Source organism: Canis lupus, chromosome 4, assembly GCF_048164855.1.
Source record: "Canis lupus baileyi chromosome 4, mCanLup2.hap1, whole genome shotgun sequence".
Lineage (NCBI taxonomy): Eukaryota > Metazoa > Chordata > Mammalia > Carnivora > Canidae > Canis > Canis lupus.
The window spans coordinates 36,375,672-36,397,083 of record NC_132841.1 but is presented as its reverse complement, the minus strand read 5'-3'; the positions used below and the strand labels follow the sequence as shown (position 1 = coordinate 36,397,083).

Sequence of the window (21,412 nt, the reverse complement as noted above, 5' to 3'; positions counted from 1 at the left end):
TGGAATGCCAAAGCTAAGCTTCTTGGCTCACTTTTCTCTGACGTTGGCTCTTTAGATACCAAGATTCTGACTGTCACTGTAGACCAGGTATGTAGCTTTTTAATAAATGCTTTACACATGTACGTGAATCAAAATTCACAATGTGCTGAAAAGGATAGGTGGCAGAATAAGTTTCTGTCCCATTGCTGTCTTCCAGACACAGTGCTCCCCATCTCCAGAGGCTGTCCCTGGTAAGGTTCCTTAGATGTCCTTCCAGAGATAAGCTGTGCATCAAAGGCACACAGATGCACATTCTACTTCTTTTATGCATATGGTTGTATAACATATACACTGAACTGCACCTGATTTTTTTATTTTTATTTTTATTTTTTTTTCACCTGATTTTTTTAAAAAAGGGAGATTGTGCCACCATTATATAGAGCTACCTCATTCTTTTAAAAGGCTGTTTAGTGTTCATTGCATAATATGGATGGACTTTATTTTATTTGCTACACCCCCACTGGTGGATGTTTATATGATTTCTATCTTTTGCTAATACAAACAGAGCTGCTTTGAATGAATCTATAATTCATTGTTCTGCATACATAGCATATCTGTGGGATAGATATTTTTAGAAATAAAGTTGCTGGTCAAATGATATATGCATTTTTTATTTTGACAAATGCTGCCAAACTGCAGTATACCTTGTGTAAGTTATACACCGACTGGCAGAGTATGAGAGTGGCATGTGCTTTTTAAGTCCTAGACCTGGCCTTTGTCATAGAGGGTTGTATTTTTCTGAACCTGGTCACGGTCCAGAGCCTTTGGGCTAACTTATGTTACATTGATGACTTTCCATCTGTGATAGAGGACTCATTTTCCAACACTCTGGGACACTATTTTATTCCAACCATTTGAAGGCATTGCTTACAGCCTTAATAGGAAATAGGCATATTTCTGTGCTTCCTCATAGATGAGGGGATCAGGGGAGGTGCTCTGCTTGAATTGAAAGCCCTTGAATTTTAGTAATGTGGAGGCATTGGAGAGGTTAGTTTATTTTCCTTGATTTGAAAATCACCATAGGAGGGAATCATCCCAACCTTCAGTAAAGAAAACAAACTGAAGCTTTGAACTTTATTTTTTTTAAAGATAAATTTATTTATTTATTTATTTATTTATTTATTTATTTATTTATTTATTTTTAAAAGCTTTTATTTATTCATGAGAGACACACACAGAGAGAGAGGCAGAGACACAGGCAGAGGGAGAAGCAGGTTCCCTCCTGGGAGCCCCATGCAGGACTCTATTTTGGTATGCCAGGATCACACCCTGAGCCAAAGGCAGACACTCAAACAAAGGGCCACCCAGTTGTCCCTAAAGATAAATGTATTTATTTATTTGAGAAAGAGAGTGAGCAGGGGGAGAGGCAGATGGAAAGGAAGAGGCCGATTCCCCACTGAGCAGGGAGCCCAATGTGGGGCTCCATCCCAGGACCTGTGATGAAAGGGGACACTTAACTGACTGAGCCACCCATGTGCCCCTGAAGTTTTGACCTTTAAAGCTGAAGTGTTGACGGTGGTGTCTCACTGTTGTCACTTCATCACTGAGCCACTATTCTGCTAAACAGACATCACATGCTCACCCCAGGGTCTAGCTCCCTGCCATCTTTGGGGGGGAGCTACATCCCTGCCCCCCTACTGCTTCCTTCCCTTGGCTTCTTCACCTGCATTTCCTCTCCTTCTTATCCAAACAGCTTTTTCTGACACCTGTTGGAACTTTATCACTTTTCCCTAAGCCATATCACTTCTCCCTAAGCCACTATCATAACACAGCAGGTCCAGGCAAGAACCAGGGCAAACTCTCTTTGATTTTCATATCTATAGATCTCCCTCCTGTGCTTGCTGCTTTATAATCTGTGACGTAGTTTGTATTCCAAACTTCTAAAACATAAAGAGCCCTTTTTGTTCAGTTATGTAAAGCACCCAGTTCACAATGCTATATTTTAATCCTAATTTGTATTTTAAAATATAAATACATACATATTTTAGAATTATGGTTCTGCATGCAATTTGAGTGCATGTAATTCAACAAACCCACCCTAAGTGCTTGAATTTAGTCAAGTAAGGATAGCTTTTTTCTTCTTTGTTTTAAGTCTACTTCCTGATTCCAAGTAGTAGAAAAAAGAATAAATTATTTTAACTTAAACAGATTTATAACTATAAGGTTATGATGGTATTTCTGTGGGCTGTTTCCCCAGTACAGGGTTCACTAATCCTGAACATGGACTTAAATGTTGTGGCCATGTATACTTGCTTCCATTGGCATGATCTGTCCAGGTGAACAAAATGGGGAGCTACCAAGGATGCTGGCATTATTGGTATTTGGTACCAATGGCTGTTTGGTACCATTCCATACGACATCTGTCTCCATGGACTAAGGAATTGCCTTAGCCACATTCATGATGCCTAGAACAGTGCTACTCAGAGAAGCACCCACAATGCTTTTCTTACCTGACTGCAACAAAGTAAGCACAGGAATTGGAAAAAAGGTGTTCAGAAACTTATGTCAAACTGACAGAGTTGAATCTAATTTTTTAAATTGAGCTTGTATTTTTTCTATGTCCTTTTAAAATCTATTTTTTCCTCCTGAACACTTGTGTTATTTTATTTTGCAAAATATGAATCTGTCACAGATTAGGTTTTCAAAAATAATCTAGAAAATTCCTCAAATTTTAGTCTAGCTTGCAAGGCAGATGCATTGCTCTGAAAGTTGTTGCCTTGGCTTGCTTTCCTAGTATGACAAGTGTGATATCCTCATGTAAAATTTCAGGAAATGAGACACAATGACAAAATTCCTTGCCTATGGCTGCTATGTATACCAAAATTAAATCTTTCCCTTCTCATTTCTGTCATCAGACTGTGAGGCCTCATTTGTTTTTCATGTTATATTTTAATTAGAATCTGAGAGAATGAATGGAATAAGAGAAAAGTAGTCATGAAAAGAACATTGCATTTTCTTATCCTTCAAAGAAAAGTTCAATAACATTTCCTCCCATATTATTTTTCCTTTAGTGCCAGTTTCTAGACTAAAGTACTTTGGAAGATATTTAGAAGAATTTTAAAAAAGATTTTATTTATTTATTCATGAGAGACACACAGAGAGAGAGGCAGAGACATAGGCAGAGGGAGTAGCAGGCTCCCTGCAGGGAGCCTGATGCGGAACTTGATCCCAGGACCCCAGGATCACAACCTGAGCCAAAGGCAGACACTCAACCACTGAGCCACCCAGGTATCCTGGAGAATTTTAACACAGAATTTGTGCTCAGAAAAAGTTTTCTGTGTGCTGGATTTTTTAAAATGCTGGTGGAGAGTATATAAAGTAAATTTGGGGAAATTTGCAGGTGTTACAATGTCAGCTTCAGGGAGAAGTTTGGGTTTCTGTCCCGGCCAAAGTATGACCTAAGAGCCAGAATAAATATTGACGATGTTGCCTGTTCTTTTTTTTTAAAGATGTTATTTATCTTAGAAAAACCACCACCTTAAAATATTATTTATTTATTTATTTGAGATTGAGAGAGAGAGATAGTGTGAGTGTTGGTTGGGCGGAGGGGGCGGGGGGGGGGGTGGCGATTAGGGGAGGAAGGGCAGAGAAAGAATCCCAAGCCAACTGTGCTGAGCCCAATGTGGGACTTTATCTCATGACCATGAGCATGACCCCGAGATCATGACCTGAACCAAAACCAAGAGTCAGAGACTTAACTGACTGAGCCACCCAGGTGCCCTAATAACAACATCACATGTTCTGAGTGACAACATTCACCTATATGGCAAGCATTTAGCTGTGTGAGCAGAGTCAGGTCGGTGTCAAGTACACATTTGGAGCCTATTATAAAAAATGTATTAGCCAAAAAAAAAAAAAATGTATTAGCCTTGGTTATTTGACTGAAGAGCACTTGATGAAAATTTTTGCTTTATTTTCTACTACCACCTCCAGCCATTCCTCTTTTACACTGCAAAAAATAGAGTTACAAGTTTATCACTGATAGCAGGCTGTGAGTCCTTTGTATATGAAAGACATGTAATATGAATCTTTCTGCCTTGATGAAAAAATGTGGGTGCAATTGTCTTTTTATAATTATGGTATTTTGTGTGTGGTGTAATTTCCCCATGAAAGTGTGACCTAAAATGATCTGAAAGGATAAGTATTCTGGAAGTGTTGTTAAAATACACTTAGAAATAATTTTTAAAAAGTGGCACGCTTGTCCAAATCTTACTGCTCCCAAACTTAAATCTCTGCAGTCTTTTCCAATATCCTCTCATTCTGGATCTTTCAGATGTGACTGTCTTGCCTAATTTTTGGATCTGGGAGGAACATTAGTATTATTAAGAACCACTTACCTGTTTGTCATACTGACCACTATTACTAGTGTATTCAATTAGTAAGGATTTACTGAGTGCTTACTTCGAGGTTCTCTGTCTGTCACTGAGATCACAGAAGAGGTGCCCTTTGTTATTCATTCATCCACCAACCTGTTTAACTACCTGCTGTGAACCAAGCATGGTTCCAGGAGCTTGGGACAGGCCTCATTTTAGAAGGAACTGATAGACTTTGTAAAACGGAGATATCTTTTAAGGGTATGATAAGGATAAAATGAAATAATGTTTCTAAAGTACTGGAACCAGATACTCTAAATGAGTATTTTCCCCCAGGAATGGCAGAGATTGCTTTTAAGAAGTTTTTGCAAATCATTGTGCAGATAAACTGAATCTTGCTTAGTATTAAATGCTAATTTACTGATTAAAAATAATCCAAGGGGCAAACACATTAAAATATTTTCTTCTTCTGGAATATAGAAAACAGCAAATTGAGAGATTTCCAAAACAACAAACAGTAAGAGGATTAGAAATCGATCACATGTGAAAAGAATTACAGAAGATCTTTTAAAAATATATATAAAAGTAAAACTTTGTTTGCCTATGCTTTCTTCCTGAATGTTGGCTTTTAATCACTCTCGACATTTTACTTGGAGAAGGCGGACCTTCATGTCAGTGGCTGATCTTGGCTATTCATTATTTCCATGAACTCTCAGGAAGTTCATTCTGAACATCAGAAAGAATTAATATCACAGTAACTCAAGTCTAAGAAGACAAAGCTGATGCTTCCTCTGGAAACATACCCCTCCTTCCACCTGCCCCCTAAAGTCTGATAAATATTTCAACTAATTTTTTTTTTTTTTTTGTCAGTTGTAGTGGATTCAACATGAATTTGAATCTGACTGGATTTCCTTTTGCAAAAAGCGGGCATTTGTGATTTGTTTGGTTTGTGTGTCTTATGAATAGGAGGGATGCCAAAATTGGAAAATCAGCTGCAAAGAAAACCTACAGATTTATGACACAACGTTTTTTTTTTATATTCAGGGGAAATGCCTCCAGTTTCATAATTCTTTCTTTACCTAGAAGTAATAACTGACATTTGTAACAATTTCCTTGCTTGACTGATGCTATTGCCTGAAGCTTTTTGAGGATATTGTACTCTATTTTATTTTCCTAGTGCTATTCAATAGAACTTTTTGCTATGATGGAAATGTTCTATCTCTGTGTAGTGCAGGGTGGTAACGACTAGCCACATGTGGCTTCTGAGCATTTGAAATGTGGCTATTGAACTTGCGTAAATGAGAAAATGAATTTTTAATTGTATTTAGTTTTAATTAATTTAAATGTAAACTTAAATAGCCACCTAATGTGTAGTGACTACCATATTGAGCAGTGCAATTCAGGACCATAAATATTAATTCACAAGAGTTAAAACAGGTTTCAGCATAGACAATATTGAGGAGGTTGGTAGTTGGAGATTCTGGTTTTGCAAATTTTTTTTTTTTTTGATGGTGGGAGGGGGCAGAGGGAAAAGGAGAGAGTGAATCTTAAGCAGACAACTCCATGCTCAGCATGGAGTACAGTGGGGCTTGATCTCACAACCCTGAGATCATGACCTGAGCTGAAATCAAGAGTCAGACACTTAACTGACTGAGCTCCTCAAGTGCCCTTGGTTTTGCAAAAGGTTTTATCTTATATTCCATTGGTTGTCTTGATCTCAGGTCTTGATCTCAGGGTCATGAGTTCAAGCCCTGAGTTGGGCTCCATGCTGGGTGAAGAGTTTTAAAAAAAATTCCATTGGGTGTGAAATTTCAAAGAAAATTTTTTGAATATTTAGAATAAATTAGATAAAGTGTTTCTTCTTTCAATCTTGATTTTTGTTTTATCTTTCCTGTTTTTCCATATTCTTTTCAAGTTGGTAATCTTAATTAAAAGCATTTTTCAGATATAAGAAAAATAAGGCCAACAGCTTCATCATTTCTAGCTGTATGTTCTTATGAAAGAAAGAGACAGATGAGAGAGAGAGAGAGAGAGAGAATGAATAGTATGCTCAAATTTGAGTGGGCCTTATCCTTAAATGTTTGTTACTTTGGCTGACTTTGCTTTAAGATAATAATGGGAAGTTGGGGCACTTGGGTGGCTCATTTGGGTGAGCATCTGCCTTTGGCTCAGGTCATGATCTCAGACTCCTGGGATCAAGCCCTACATTGGGTTCTCTGCTTAGCGGGGAGTCTGCGTCTCCCTCTCCCTCTACCCCTCACCCTACTTGTGCTCTCTCACTCACTCTCTCTCAAATAAATAAATAAAATCTTTTAAAAAACCATAATGGGAAGTCCAAGATGATTTCACTTAGTTTCTTAGGATTCATGTCGTATGCCATTTTGTTTGCTATGGCATTTCTTTTTCCTTCATGGCGTTTCACAATCTCATTCCATTTGTTCACAAACTATAACTGACACTTTCAAAAATTTTTAATTAAAAATATATCCTAATTGACATATAATTGACATACAGTGTTATATTAGTTTCGGGTCTGCAATATAGTGATTCAACAATTCCATACATTACTCAATGCTCATAGCAAGGAGTGTACTCTTAATCCTCTTCACCTATTTCACCCATCCTCCTACCCACCTCCCCTCTGGTGACCATTTTGTTCTTTGCATTTAAGTCTGTTTTTGTTTGTTTGTTCATTGGTTTTGTTTCTTAAATTCCACTTATGAGTGAAACATGTGATATTTGTCTTTCTCTGACTGACTTATTTCACTTAGCAGTATACCCTCTAGGTCTGTCCATGCTGTTGCAAATGGCAAGATTTCATTCTTTTTTATGGCCAAGTGATATTCCATCTTCTTTATCCATTCATCTATTGATGGATTCTTGGGTTGCTTCCATAATTTGGCTACTGTAAATAATGCTGCAATAAACATAGGGGTGCATATATCTTTTCAAATTAATGTTTTATTTTCTTTGGATAAATAGCCAGTATTGGTATTACTGAATCCTATGATATTTCTATTTTTAATTTTTTGAGGAAACTCCATGCGGTTTTCCACAGTGGCTTCCCCAATTTGCATTCCTAATAACAGTGCACAAAGATTTCTTTTTCTCAATATCCTCTCCAGTATTTGTTATTTCTTGTCTTTTTGATTCTAGCCATTCTGACAGCTATGAGGTCATATCTCATTGTGGTTTTGATTTGCATTTCCCTGATGATTAGGGATGTTGAGTGTTATTTCATGTGTCTGTATATCCTCTTTGGAAAAATGTCTATTCAGGTCCTCTGCCCAGTTTTAAACTGGATTGTTTGTACAACTAATCTTTTTTAAAAAAAAATAAAGATTGAATTTTTAAAAGGAGCCAGGATGCGGTTTTCCATAGCAGTGTCTTTTTGCCTTCCTCTTTAATACCAAAGCACCATTTTATTTTAAGTAATCTCCACACCCAACATGTGTTTCAAACTCACAACCCCATGAGCAAGAGTTGGCATGCTATTCTGACTGAGCCAGCCAGGTGCCCCCTAAAAGCAACATTTTAAATTGTAGAACATGTCTATGCCCCTAAATAAAGTTTGTTGATTAACTGAAGCCTGTATTTGCCAATTTACCTTCATCATATATATGAAGTTTCAATTAAATGGAATATTTCCAATAAGGGGTTGATCAAAAACAAATGAAAAAATCATTCGTACACTCATCACTTATTTATGATTACCTAGTATATGCCAGGTTCTGTTCTTGGTATTGGGAATGTAACAGTGAACAAAACAGACAAAATTCTCCACCCTCATGGAGCTTAAATTCTAGCAGAATCTTTTTTGTTTCCACTTCCATAGATATTTTTTCTAAAATATCTATTTCCCTTCATCTTGCAGGTACATAAATTATCACAATCTAGTGTGTTTGTTTAGTTGGTTTTGATTACTAAGATTTCTGACTTGCCTTAAAGCTCTCATTCCTCAGTACTGTTGGTATAGAACCAAAATTCTACTCTGATGCACTTAAGGAGCCCTTTAGCAAATAGCATCAGCTGCCTAACCTGCCCCATCCTGATGTAGTTTGTCAGCCATGGGGCATGAGCTTTAGTTTGTTTTAACGACCCCAGGTGGATGACCCCAGGTGATTACGATGTGCTGCCAGAGTTGAATACTATCAGCATATAAAGCCTTGAGGGATATATACCAGAAGATATTTTAAGACTTAATGATACCAACTTGTTTTGTTTTGATTTGTGAGTGCAAATTAAAATGTACAAGAAGCAATGAAGAAATGGAATTGAAGGTTCTTTTTATCTAAAATCTAGCATTTTATTTACCTACTCATTTCTTTAGCACTTATTATATTTCAGGTGTTAGGGTTTTGAAGATTAACAAAGAATGAGCCCTGTTCTCTATGAATTTAAATATAGTAGGGGAGTTCAGAAACTTTTCTGTAAAGGGCCATATAGTAAATATTTTTTCTTTTATGAGCCATATAGTCTCTGTCATAACTATTCAACTCTACTGTTGTAGTGAGAAAGCAGCCATTGGCAATCCATAGACAAATGGGTGTGCCTGCATTCCAATAAACTTGATTTACAAGAATAGGCAATGGTCTGGATTTGGCTGCAGGCCTTAGTTGCCAACCTCTGGGCTAGTGGAAGAAAGAGAAAATAAATTGGTAATTACTGTAGAGTGAAGTGTATGATCAAAGTGAGCACAGGTACTTCAGTAACACAGAGAAGGGGATGAATAGGATGGGGTCTTACCTGAAAGACTCAAGAAATGTTCTGAAGGAGATGCTGTTCAAGTGGATTATAAAGCATGGATTGGAGTTTGAAGAAAAGGAAAGGAAAGGATGCTCTTAGATAGAGAGATAAACGTGCAAAGGATGGGCATGTAAAACAGTACTGCCTCTTCTGGAAACTCAGAAATCCAGTGGGGCTAGAACTCAGGTTGCCCGCTTGGGCAGGAAGATGTGGCTAAGAGAGAAGCTGGGCCATATTCTCATGGTCCTTGGCTAGGACATGAGAAACATTGGGTATGGAGCTGAAAGTCTTAGGGAGCACATAAAGGATTTTAAGCAGACAGGAGTAATTTATTGGATCCCTGTTGGGAAGGAAGAGATGCAGTAACTGTACTACTGTGGTAAACCAGATGGAAAATGATGAGTGGCAAACGTTTGCAGCATGGGATACATATGAGCGCCATTTAGACTACAGAATCTCTCATCTTGGTGACTGCTTGCATGTGAGGATAAATGAGAAAGAAACATCTCAGACAACTTCTAGATTTCTGGCTTGGGTGACCGATGGCATAATCTATGTAGATGGGAGGAGTAAACTTGGGGAGAGGTAAAGATCATGAATTCAATTCAGGACTGAGTTCAGGATAAATGTAGGAAACTGAAATGTAAGCTTCCCAGTAGAAAACAAACTGCTACTTAATCGGACATGGAGATTCGGTGGGAGTCAGTGTGCATAATGATGGATAAGGCCATACATTTAGATTAGGTCACCCACCAAGAGCCTGTAAAGTGACAAAACAGACAGCAGTGGACAAGGCCTTGGGTAATATGCATATTGGAATCCAAATTCTGAAGAAGCAGTCAAATTGAGGTAAGCAGGAAACTGGAAGACAGGGCTGTTACCGAGGCTGAGGGGAGTTTTTTTTTTTTTTTTTTTTTTTTTTTAAGACAGGGAATACTTTATTCAAACCCATCAGAGAAATGGACAGCTTGGGTCTGTAACAAAATGTCATGTTTTAAAGCATAGGTCAGTAATTGTATATGAGAGTATACACTGCTACATACAAATTAACTGATCAGAGCACAACTTTTCAATGTTCAAAACAGAATAAGCTTCCCTGTAAAAGCAGCACCTTTGTGACATTTTTAACTTTAGTATTCCTCTTCTTCTTCTTCACCCTCTCCTTCAACAGAATCCACACCAACCTCCTCATAATCCTTCTCCAGGGCAGCCATGTCCTCAAGGGCCTCAGAAAACTCTCCTTCCTCCATGACCTCACCCACATACCAGTGAACAAAGGCACGCTTGGCATACATCAGGTCAAACTTGTGGTCCAGGCGAGCCCAGGCCTCAGCAATGGCTGTGGTATTGCTCAGCATGCACACAGCTCGCTGTACTTTGGCCAGGTCTCCACCGGGTACCACAGTGGGAGGCTGGTAGTTAATGCCCACTTTGAAGCCAGTGGGGCACCAGTCCACAAACTGGATGGTACGCTTGGTCTTGATGGTGGCAATGGCAGCATTGACATCTTTGGGAACCACATCACCACGGTACAACAAGCAGCAAGCCATGTATTTACCATGGCGAGGGTCACATTTCACCATCTGGTTGGCTGGCTCAAAGCATGCATTGGTGATCTCTGCTACAGAAAGCTGTTCATGGTAGGCTTTCTCAGCAGAGATGACAGGGGCATATGTGGCCAGAGGGAAGTGGATGCGGGGATAGGGCACCAGGTTGGTCTGGAACTCTGTCAGATCCACATTCAGGGCTTCATCAAATCTGAGGGAAGCAGTGATGGAGGACACAATTTGACCTATCAACCTGTTTAGATTAGCGTAGGTTGGGCGCTCAATATCGAGGTTTCTACGACAGATGTCATAGATGGCCTCGTTGTCTACCATGAAGGCACAATCAGAGTGCTCCAGGGTGGTGTGGGTAGTGAGGATGGAGTTGTAGGGCTCTACTACAGCTGTGGACACCTGGGGGGCAGGGTAGATGGAGAACTAGCTTGGACTTCTTGCCATAATCGACAGAGAGACCTTCCATCAGCAGGGAGGTGAACCCAGAACCGGTTCCCCCTCCAAAGCTGTGGAAAACCAAGAAGCCCTGAAGACCCGTGCACTGGTCAGCCAGTTTCCGAATTCAGTCCAAGACAAGGTCAATGATCTCTTTGCCAATGGTGCAGTGCCCTCGGGCATAGTTATTGGCAGCATCTCCCTTGCCTGTGATGAGCTGCTCAGGGTGGAAGAGCTGGCGGTAGGTGCCAGTGCGAACTTCATCAATGACTGTTGATGGACTGGCTCCAAGTCTACAAACACTGCCCTGGGCACATGCTTGCCAGCGCCCATCTCACTGAAGAAGGTGTTGAAGGAGTCATCTCCTCCCCCAATGGTCTTGTCACTTGGCATCTGGCCGTCGGGCTGAATGCCGTGTTCCAGGCAATAGAGCTCCCAGCAGGCATTGCCGATCTGGACACCTGCCTGGCCAACGTGGATCGAGATACACTCACGCATGGTTGCTGCTTGGCGGCTGCCGGGCGGATGGCCTGAGGGGAGTTTTGTGAAGGCTGCAAGCAGTGCTAAGAAAAGTGTTTCTGAGGTTCTGTGGTATGAATACTTTGCAGAGAAGGCAAGTGAGGACATAGAGACGGGGAATTAGACTACGCGGAACCTTAGCTGAAATGTGGGCAGCTCAAACACTGCTGCTGGGGCTATCAATTGGCTATAAATGTTTCTAAAGGGATGTTTGGAATACTGTACTGAGAAATTTGACCACTTAACAACAACTAATTCCACTTGTAGAAAATCATGCCAGGAAAAATAATCAAATGCCCTGTAATTGGTAACGATGAACAAAATGTCCAAAATGACATTTAGATCATCTCATTTGATTGATTCCAAGAGACACACCCTGTAAATGCTTACTGATATGAATGACATGGTTCATTTTAATTGTTTTACCCTTTAACCCTGGCCTTAGATCAAATTTGTTTTGTTTGAATTAGCTTTTTATGTGTTAGATTTTTTAAAATAAGAAATATTTAAAATACTGAAGGGCAGCCCTGGTGGCCCGGCAGTTTAGCACCACCTTCAGCCGGGGGTGTGATCCTGGAGACCCAGGATTGAGTCCCATGTCAGGCACCCTGCATGGAGCCTGCTTCTCCCTCTGCCTGTGTCTCTGACTCTCTCTCTCTCTCTCTCTCTCTCTCATGAATAAATAAATAAAATCTTAAAAAATAAAATACTGAACATTACAGAGTATATAAGGAACACACATGTACCCATGACCCAGACTGAAAAGATGTTCACATTGTGTCATATCTGCCTATGATTTTTTAATATGACAAATCCATGTTAAAATCCCTTTTAATACTCTTCCCCAGTCCTGTTCCCCTCTCTCCCTCTCCACTTCACAGTTGATATTTATGCTTCCTGGCTTTGTTTTTATTACTTGCCTATGTATAAATCCATTTATAAATTATAGTATAGTTTTATATATTTCTAAACTTTAGTTAGGTGCTGCTATTGTTCATATTATTCTTCAATTTGAAGTTTTCACTCAACACTCTGAGATTTATTTATGATCCTATATTGCACCTATATGTCTTTCAAAAACTTCATTCTATAGTGTTTTGTTACCTGATAAAACCTCAATTTATACATTCATTCTCTGTTGGTAGGCACTAATTCCTGCACACTTGTGTTCTTGAGTTCCTCACTTATTAAAAGGAGCTAATAAGAGTATAGACCTTATAGGGGGTGGTTTAAGGATTATGTTAATATATGTAATGCACTAGCTCAGACCCCGACACACAATAAGCATACAATGAACATTAGCTATTCTTATCAGTATGACCATTAATATTGTTATTTTTTTATTAATATTGTTATTAAGCTCTTTCCAAATCTTTGCTGTAACAGATATTGTGCATTTCTCCTTGTATTCATGCATAAGTTTCTTTCTTTCTTTTTTTTTTTTTTTAATTCATAGAGACACACAGAGAGAGAGAGAGGCAGAGACACAGGTAGAGGGAGAAGCAGGCTCCATGCAGAGAGCCCGACGCAGGACTTGATCCAGGGTCTCCAGGATCACGCCCTGGGCTGCAGGCTGCACTAAACCGCTGCACCACTGGGGCCTCCCCATAAGTTTCTTTTTATTAATTATTTTTATTTTTTAAAATTAAAAAAAATTTTTTTAAAGAGTATTCCTTTGAGAGAGAGCAAGCATGAGTTGGGGGGAGGGGCAAAAAGGCAAGGAAGAAGCAGAGTCCGCACTGAACAGGGAGCTCGACATGGGGCTTGACTCCTGGACTCCAAGATGGTGACCAGAGCTGAAGGCAGATGCCTAGCTAACTGAGCCACCCAGGCACCCCCAAGCATAAGTTTCTTTAGCATATACAACTAAAAGTTGATTTTCTGGTTGAAATGTATGTTTAACTCTACTGTTTTGGATGTTACCCATATCATTTCTAAAGAGATGGTACCAGTTTTTCTTCCACCTATAGCACATGAAAGTGTCTTATTCCTTGCCAATACTTGGTATTGTCAGACTGTCATTTCTGCCAATCCACTTGGTATTGAAACGGTATCCCACTGTTTGTTTTAATTTGCATTTTTCTTGTGTGTAGTGAGGTTGGGATAAGAATCTTTCACATCTTTTTTTGACCATTCAGGTTTTCTTTCACATTAATTTTCTGCTCATTTTTCAGTTGGGTTGTTATCTTTCTCTTTTGCATTGTAGGAACTTGTTATATATTTAAATGCCAATCTTTTGTCTGTCATATCTTGAATTAATGACTTATTTGGTTTTTTAAAATTTGAAAACATTACTTTTATCAAAGCACTTGGTGCACAAGGTAAAAAAAAAAAAACAAATAAAATGGTATAGAAGAGTGACAAAACACAAGCCTCCTGCCCTGCCTCCCTCCTCATGCCCACGCCCACTTCTCAGGGGTGGTTTTTTTTCTACCATTTGTGCTTTTCATTCTCCTAATCATTTTTTTCATTAAGTGCTTGTACCTTGTATCCTGATATATCAATGTGAACAATATCTCTGTGTTCTGTCCTATGAAAGCTAAGGCTGGCCCCACTGTTCTCAGCTCCATTCTCAGTATCACCATTCATCTTCCTGGCCAGCTGCTCCCATCTCTCTCATATGTTGCTGAAATTTGTTGAAATCCCTTATCTTTGATAAATTCTTCTCTTTTTATATTAACTGTGGTTTTGTTTGCTTACTTCCTTATTTGTTTTGTTCTTCACTTTAATTATTTCACTTGGGAATGATGATGAAATACAAATATGTTTGTTCCATCCAACAGCTATCCCCAGAAATTACCAGCAGTAGCCCAGAGCCTATATTTTTTTTGTCTTATTTGCGATTTTTCACACTTTGAATATTTATGGAACTGAAATTAGAGTCTTCTATTTTTTTTTTTTTTTTAGAGTCTTCTAAATTACATTTTTGTGTGACTCCAATTGAACAGTTAGGGGCAAAGTGAACCTTCAGGCTTTTTTTGAGTTTTTTCATAAGCAACTCTTTCTGGCCTACCTACCAAACTCTGTTGAGAACTGTGAATAGAAGCATCTACTTCTTACTCAAAGTAATGATGGCTTTTGCCTAGCCTTCATTCCAACTGGGTTTGGGATTTAGTATTATTGTGAGGAAGAATAATGTTTTTCTCTGCCTCTAAGCCTCTGAGATGCAAGCCCATCTTTTCCATTAGCGATTCCTGATGTTAGGCTGTGAATTTCCCTGAATGATAAATAGCTTCCTTGAATTTTCTCGATTCTTCCTTGAATTTCTCAATTTCTTTATCAGTTAAAGGAAGAAGAATAGCCAAGAGACAAAAAGGCTTTATATACAGAAAGTAATAACTGTACATTGTGAAGACATGCAGTATTGAGCTAGAATCATCGATCTTCAGTTATATTTTAATTTTGCTGCCTGGTGACTGGTGTTCCCTCCAGAACTAAATATTATCTGACTTAGCCAGTTCCTCTTTTGTAAACTGGAATCTGTTCCTTTCTTGCCTCATGGTAATATCCTCTGAAGGTAAGATACGCATACATAAATATGAATAAATATGAAAACCTTTTAGAGCAATTGTAGAAATGATTAAAGTAAAAAGTCAATTTATAAGACATTTATTTACTTAGAAGAAATTTGGAGGTTAAAATGTTCACCACATTTTTGAGAAATTAACCAAATATTTGCTGTGGTTATTGCTGGGTAGAGTGACTGCAAATAATTTGTGTTTTCTTCTTTTTGCTTGTCTACATTTTCTATAATGAATGAATGTATTTTCTGAAATAATGTACAAAAGTTTGGTTGTTTTTAAAATTTTAAGGCAGGTGCCTTCTGTGAGATATTGCTGTTACTGCAATAGTTCTCCATTATACTATCTTAGTTTTGGTTCCCTGCTGCTTAGTATCTCTTCTGAGAAGTGTTCCTGGCCTAGAGCAAGGAAATGGTCATGCTGTTCTGTCACTAAGGCTGCGGGCTATTGTTTTTATGGTGTCCATTGCTGTTCATACTTACTGAGCATTCCATGTGCTGCCTTCTGTGACAAAATACAAAGAGAGTCATATGTAGGGAAATACCAAATAAATTGGGGATTCTCTTCAAAAGATTGATCATGGGACGCCTGGGTGGCTCAATGGTAGAGTATCTGCCTTTGGCTCATGGTATGATCCCGAGGTTCTGGGATGGATCCCACATGGGGCTCCCTGCATGGAGCCTGCTTTTCCCTCTGCCTGTGTCTCTGCCTCTCTCTCTCTGTGTGTCTCTCATGAATAAATAAATAAAATCTTAAAAAAAAAAAGTGATCATTTTGGATGCACCTGGGTGGAGCAGTTGGTTAAATGACTCTTGTTTCGACTCAGGTCATGATCTCAGGGTTGTGGGATTGAGCCCGCATTAGGTGGGCTTTGGGCTCAGCTTAAGACTCTCTCTCTTTTTCCCTCTCCTTCTGCTCTCCCACTTGTGCTCACTCTTTCTTCCAAATAAATAAATAAATATTTTTTAAAAAGCGATCATTTTTAACTTCTGAGAGTTTTATGAATCAGTCCATCAAAACAAATGTAATGGAGTTCTGCTGTGTACAGGGCAACGTTCTGGGTGCTACACAGATCTTACCTGAGATTAACGCATGGCCAACAATTTATGAAAGTAGCACAGTATGTTGTAGAAAGTTATAAAATACAGATAGGCAAATATAAGAGTGAAAACACCATTTTTTCTACCATTCAGAAAATATTGCTGTTAACATCTTTTTATGTGAACTTCTGGAATTTAGAAAACCTCTTTATTCTCTACCAAACCTAACTATTAAGACTATTATCTGAAAATATAAAAAATAAATTTCTATAATAGAATGTGAAAGTTTTATATTAGAACATGGGCTCTTCCTTTCTATTTGCATTACTGCTTTAGCAAGTCTTAGATGAATCTGGCTAAATATGAGGCTGTATTCAGGGAAAGGCAAAAAAGAGAAGCATTTGAATGCATAAAACAAAACAAAACACTGTTCCAGTATATCAGTTACTTATTGTTGGAGAGAATCATAAACTCTCATTGGCAGAAAGAACAAGAACTTACCCTTGATCTCACATCTTGGGGTCAGCTGGAGTGGCTCTTCTTAGCCTGCAGTTCTACAGGTTGGCTGAGGTGGCTCATACTGGGGCCCAGACCAGAGGGTTCATGGCTACCATGATTTGTTCTTTTCACAGTGATGCCAGAGGTGGCAGGGGATAAGCCCAACTATATAAACATGTACCTGCTAACATCCCAGGGGACCAAAGCAAGTTCAATGTCAAGCCTAAAGTTAAGGGATAAGAAAAGACATATCTGCCATGAGTGTTCTTAGCCCTGGCACCAAGGCAAGGGTATGGATAGACGATACTACTACGGAGAAATGAAAAATTAAGACTATTAATTTACTCTACCATCCCAACTTTTCATGTGTATATTTATTTACTCATCTATCCATCCATCTCCCCTACAGATAAAAAATATATAAATATATGCACAGGCATATACATGATATACAAATGTACACACACATATACACAAGATAAAACAGGTAGCTATGTGTAAAAAACATTTACGAAACATGAAAATGGAATGGCATATGTAAGCAGGATAATTGGCTATAGAGACTGATATAATATAGTTGAAAAACCCAATTAAGAGTAAATATAAAAGCATTTTGGGGACAGGACCAACAGAAATTTGATAATAAATTCAACATTAGGGACCAGGGAGGGGGAAATGAAGGTGAGGAGGAAGTGAAGGAGATACTAAAATTATCTACAATTCTGTGTGCTGAAGGAAAGTGGGGAGACCAGAGTAGCACAGACCAGGAGCAGGAATGTGTGAAGGGGGGCTACAGGACAGCAGTTGGTCTTGCATGGTTAGGTTTCAGATAGCAGCAGACATCAAATTGGTCATGTCCTCAAAATGATTGGACTTTGGTGGCATGTTGAGACAGGAGCACTAGTTAGCTTTGTGACCATGGACAAGTTTCTAATGTTTCTTCCAGCTCTTAAATTCTGTAATGCATTGTCCTTTATTGAGACTTACAGTTGGAGCAATATGAACAAAATGTTTCCCCAAGGAGTGCAGATAGAAAAAGAACAAAACTTGGGGTACCTGGGTGGCTCAGTTGGTTAAGCATCTGCCTTTGGCTCAGGTCATGATCCTGGAGTCCTGGGATTGAGCCCCTCATTGGGCTCCCTGCTCAGCAGAGAGTCTGTTTCTCTCTCTGCCCCTCACCCTGCTTGTGCATTCTCTCTCTCTCCCCAAATAAGTAAAATTTTAAAAAAAGAAACAAACAAGACTTATATATCGGGGGCCAAATGGTGTCCTCTAGATAAATGCTCTTGGCCAACATAGCGTTGTTCTTTCTAATTATTTTTAGTTTTGTTTTTTAAATTTGAAAGCGTATAGGCTGGATATACTTCTCTAGTCCATCCCCAGACTTGACCAACCTGTCTTGTCTTAGATCTACCCACTTCATACATTTACATTATGTCCTAGTCCTAGAAGATATTTGTGATTTTGACCCCAGCTCTGGGTCTTAGGGATAATTGTTGATGGGAAGGTGGAAAATACTCAAAGAAAATCAGGAAAAAAAGAGGTAAGCAAGCACCAAGTCATGAAAGTTGGGATTAAATAGCCTTTTATTTATTTTTTTAAAGGTTTTATTTATTTATTCATGAGAGACACACACACACACACACACAGAGAAAGGCAGAGACATAGGCAGAGGGAGAAGCAGACTCCATGCAGGGAGCCCGAGGTGGGACTTGATCCCAGGACTCCAGGATCACACCCTGGGCCAAAGGCAGGCGCCAAACCACTGGGCCACTCAGGGATCCCCTAAATAGCCTTTTAAAGAAGTGTTAAAATTCACTGATTGGTGCAGAAAGCTGAAAAACAAGCTTGTTAAAATCTTTATTGTTCTTTTACAATTGGACTACATTTTAAACTCTGCCAGGTATAGAAACAATGTCTTTTCTATATTCTGAAACCTTATCCTGCAGTGAGATTACAGGGCTATGCTCTACAGGTGCTCCATCGATTTCAAAAGAAAGATGGGGAGGGAGAGTGGAGACAGGAAGGAAAAGAACCAAAGGATTCAGAGTTGCCTCATTTCCAAATAAGTGAATAGAGTTCATGTCTAGAGTCACCCAGATGAAACGGGTCTTTTTTGCACACTCACCACTTTTCTAGAAGCAATAAGAAAGTTGGAAATAGGTTTCCTGTGTGTGGATATATTCACAGAAATGCTATTTTCTCCCCCATTAACCATGTTCTCTTGCCCAAATGTCTCTCCTAACGAGTTTTCTTCTGTTCACCCTTCCTGTAGAAATGACTTGTTGATGGTCTGTTGCCAATTGAATATGGAAGAGTCTGTGGCTGAGATCATGAACCAGTTGGGCGCAGATGAACATGGGAAGATTTCCTTTCAGCATTTTACAAGGTGCCACATGCAGCTGGTTCGAGAAATTAGGAAGGAGGAAGTAGGTCTTTCTGAGAAGTCAGACAACTCCTGTAAAAAGAAGCTGAGGGATAGAATTGCATTGTGGCCCATGAGCAGCGACAACAGTTTGGGTAGGTACCACCAGATGACAGTTTGGTAACACCCCGCTAGCCTTGCTTGGCAACCACCTAAAAGGGGTATCCTGCCCAGCCCACTGCCCACTTATCCCCGGACTGTCTTCTTGGCCACACTTTCTCTGGGTCATATGCCATGTTTTCTCCAGTTCTGTCCTACAGAGTTGATTGCTTTCTTTCTTTCAGTTCTTCCATTTTCTAAGTGTAATAATGCGTAGCCATGTAGCTATTGGAGAGGAAGAGTACACTGGCTGGGAAAGGTGGTGTCTGCATCAGCAGGACTCAGAAACTCTTTGGGGACTTCAAAGCTTAGGGCAACTCTGTGCAGTGAAGTTCTGAAAAAAAAAAGAATCCATCTTCTATTTGCTTAATCTTTAAAATGTTTTCTACAGAGTTTTCCTGTTCGTATTGTTTCCTATGAATGCAAGGCAGGTGAATTAGAAAGAAAGATCCTACAAATGTTGATAATTACTGAAGCTTGAGTGATTGGAATGTGGGGCTTATTGTACATATTTTTGAGTATATATATAGTATAATTTTTATATATATAGTATAATTTATATATATATATATAGTATAATTTTTTACAATGAAAAAGTTTAAAGGAGGGAGGCATCTGAAAGGATAGCCCGAACAAAGGGATAGAGGAAAGTATCTGAGTTTTCTACTTATATTTTAGGGAATTTTTTTTCCTTGAAAATATCTCCTGGACCTGCCTCTCTCTCTCTCTCTCTCTCTCTCTCTCTCTCTTTCTTTCTCTCCTAGGTAGATCTAGTGGCAGGAACAAAGCTCCATGTTAATTGTCCATCATTTGTTAAATATATACTAATTAGCATGGATAATTATGCAGTGCCCCACAAAACACACACACAAACACACACACATCCTGAACAGTGCTCTTAACAGTGGAATCACTTGGAGCATTATTGAGTAATTGAAATAATAAACTTGTCCTTATATCCCCTATGACTTACTATCTTAATGAATTCCATTTTAGCTTCAAACCAGATGTCTGATAATGCATGTACTCTCAGCATAATATGTAGAAATATTTAATTTTTGAAGTAACATTTTTCTGAGTATTAAAATCATTTATGTTCATTATAGAAAAATAAGGTAAAAGAAGGCAAGCAGAAGAAAATAAAAATCATCCTTCATATCTCACATCCAGAAATAATAATCACTGCTTAGATTTCTCCCTTTCTCATATGTGTATGTATATATGTGATTTAATTGTTTTTTGCTAATTTTTTCCACATGCTTTCTATATAGTTTTATATCCTGCAATTCTTCTTTTGCATTTTCCTCGTGCTTTTAAATAGCAGTTGAAAGCTTGATTTGTAATAGTTGTATGACATAAAAAGGACATGCAGTAATATTTATTAAATGAAAGAACGAGTGGAATTCTTTTTGCTAAGCTGTGCTTTCTAATTTTTCTGCCAAGAACATGGCCTTCTTATATAAATTAATAAGTCCACAAATATATATATATTTGAAGTAAACTGTGGTATATCCCAATAAGTGAATCCCATGTGGCCGTTGAAGTAATATTTAATGTGTATATAGGCGGAATACTTGAATGGGAAAAAAACTATTCTGTCAAAAATTGTATTTTAATGTATAGTATATATTTATAAATATTCTAAAAGAGGCTGTTTTGACAGAATTGCTGCCCACATCTAATTGGATGGGCCGTCTCATATGACTGCCTTAACTAGGGAAAACAGGTGAAAAGCAGTTCCTTTCAACCTTTGTAACTGTATGCTCAGGAGAAATAAGAGGTAGCTGAGAGCTGGTGAGTCATAAAACGGGTTGTGAACTGAGGAAATGCCAGCAGGTGTGCAACCTTATGCCAGTTTATCCTGGTAGTTAAAGCCTCAGAGTCAGATCATTTGAGTGTGAATCCTGGTCCTGTCTCTTCCTACCTCCATGACATTGGACAAAGTTACCCAACATCTCTGTATCTCAATTTCCTCATCAAGTGTAATGTGAGAACAATTACTGATATTTGGAGGAGTGCAGAAGCTAATATATTATAAGAAGCACATAAAACAGTGCCTAGCCCATAATAAGCACTAAATACAAATTAATACTCTTGTTATTACCACTAAGTTTTATTTCCTGCTAATTGTCACAGTTCAATCACATATATTTAAAATTCTACAGTAATTAAGCAGAGTTACGTGTGCAATGAATCCTTCTCTTTTCCACATTGTTAA

At 38.7% G+C, this 21,412-nt stretch overlaps 1 protein-coding gene and 1 pseudogene across 1 annotated transcript in view; one reads left to right on the top strand and one right to left on the bottom strand.

Annotated features, from left to right (window-relative positions):
* Positions 1 to 21,412, top strand: part of MCC (MCC regulator of WNT signaling pathway) — a 447,338-nt gene that overhangs the window by 64,052 nt on the left and 361,874 nt on the right. The window contains 1 exon segment of the mRNA XM_072823923.1: positions 18,946 to 19,190. Within this exon segment, the coding sequence (XP_072680024.1) occupies positions 18,959 to 19,190 (232 nt within the window). The 5' untranslated portion in view covers positions 18,946 to 18,958.
* LOC140631545 (tubulin alpha-1A chain-like) lies at positions 10,030 to 11,616 on the bottom strand (annotated as a pseudogene).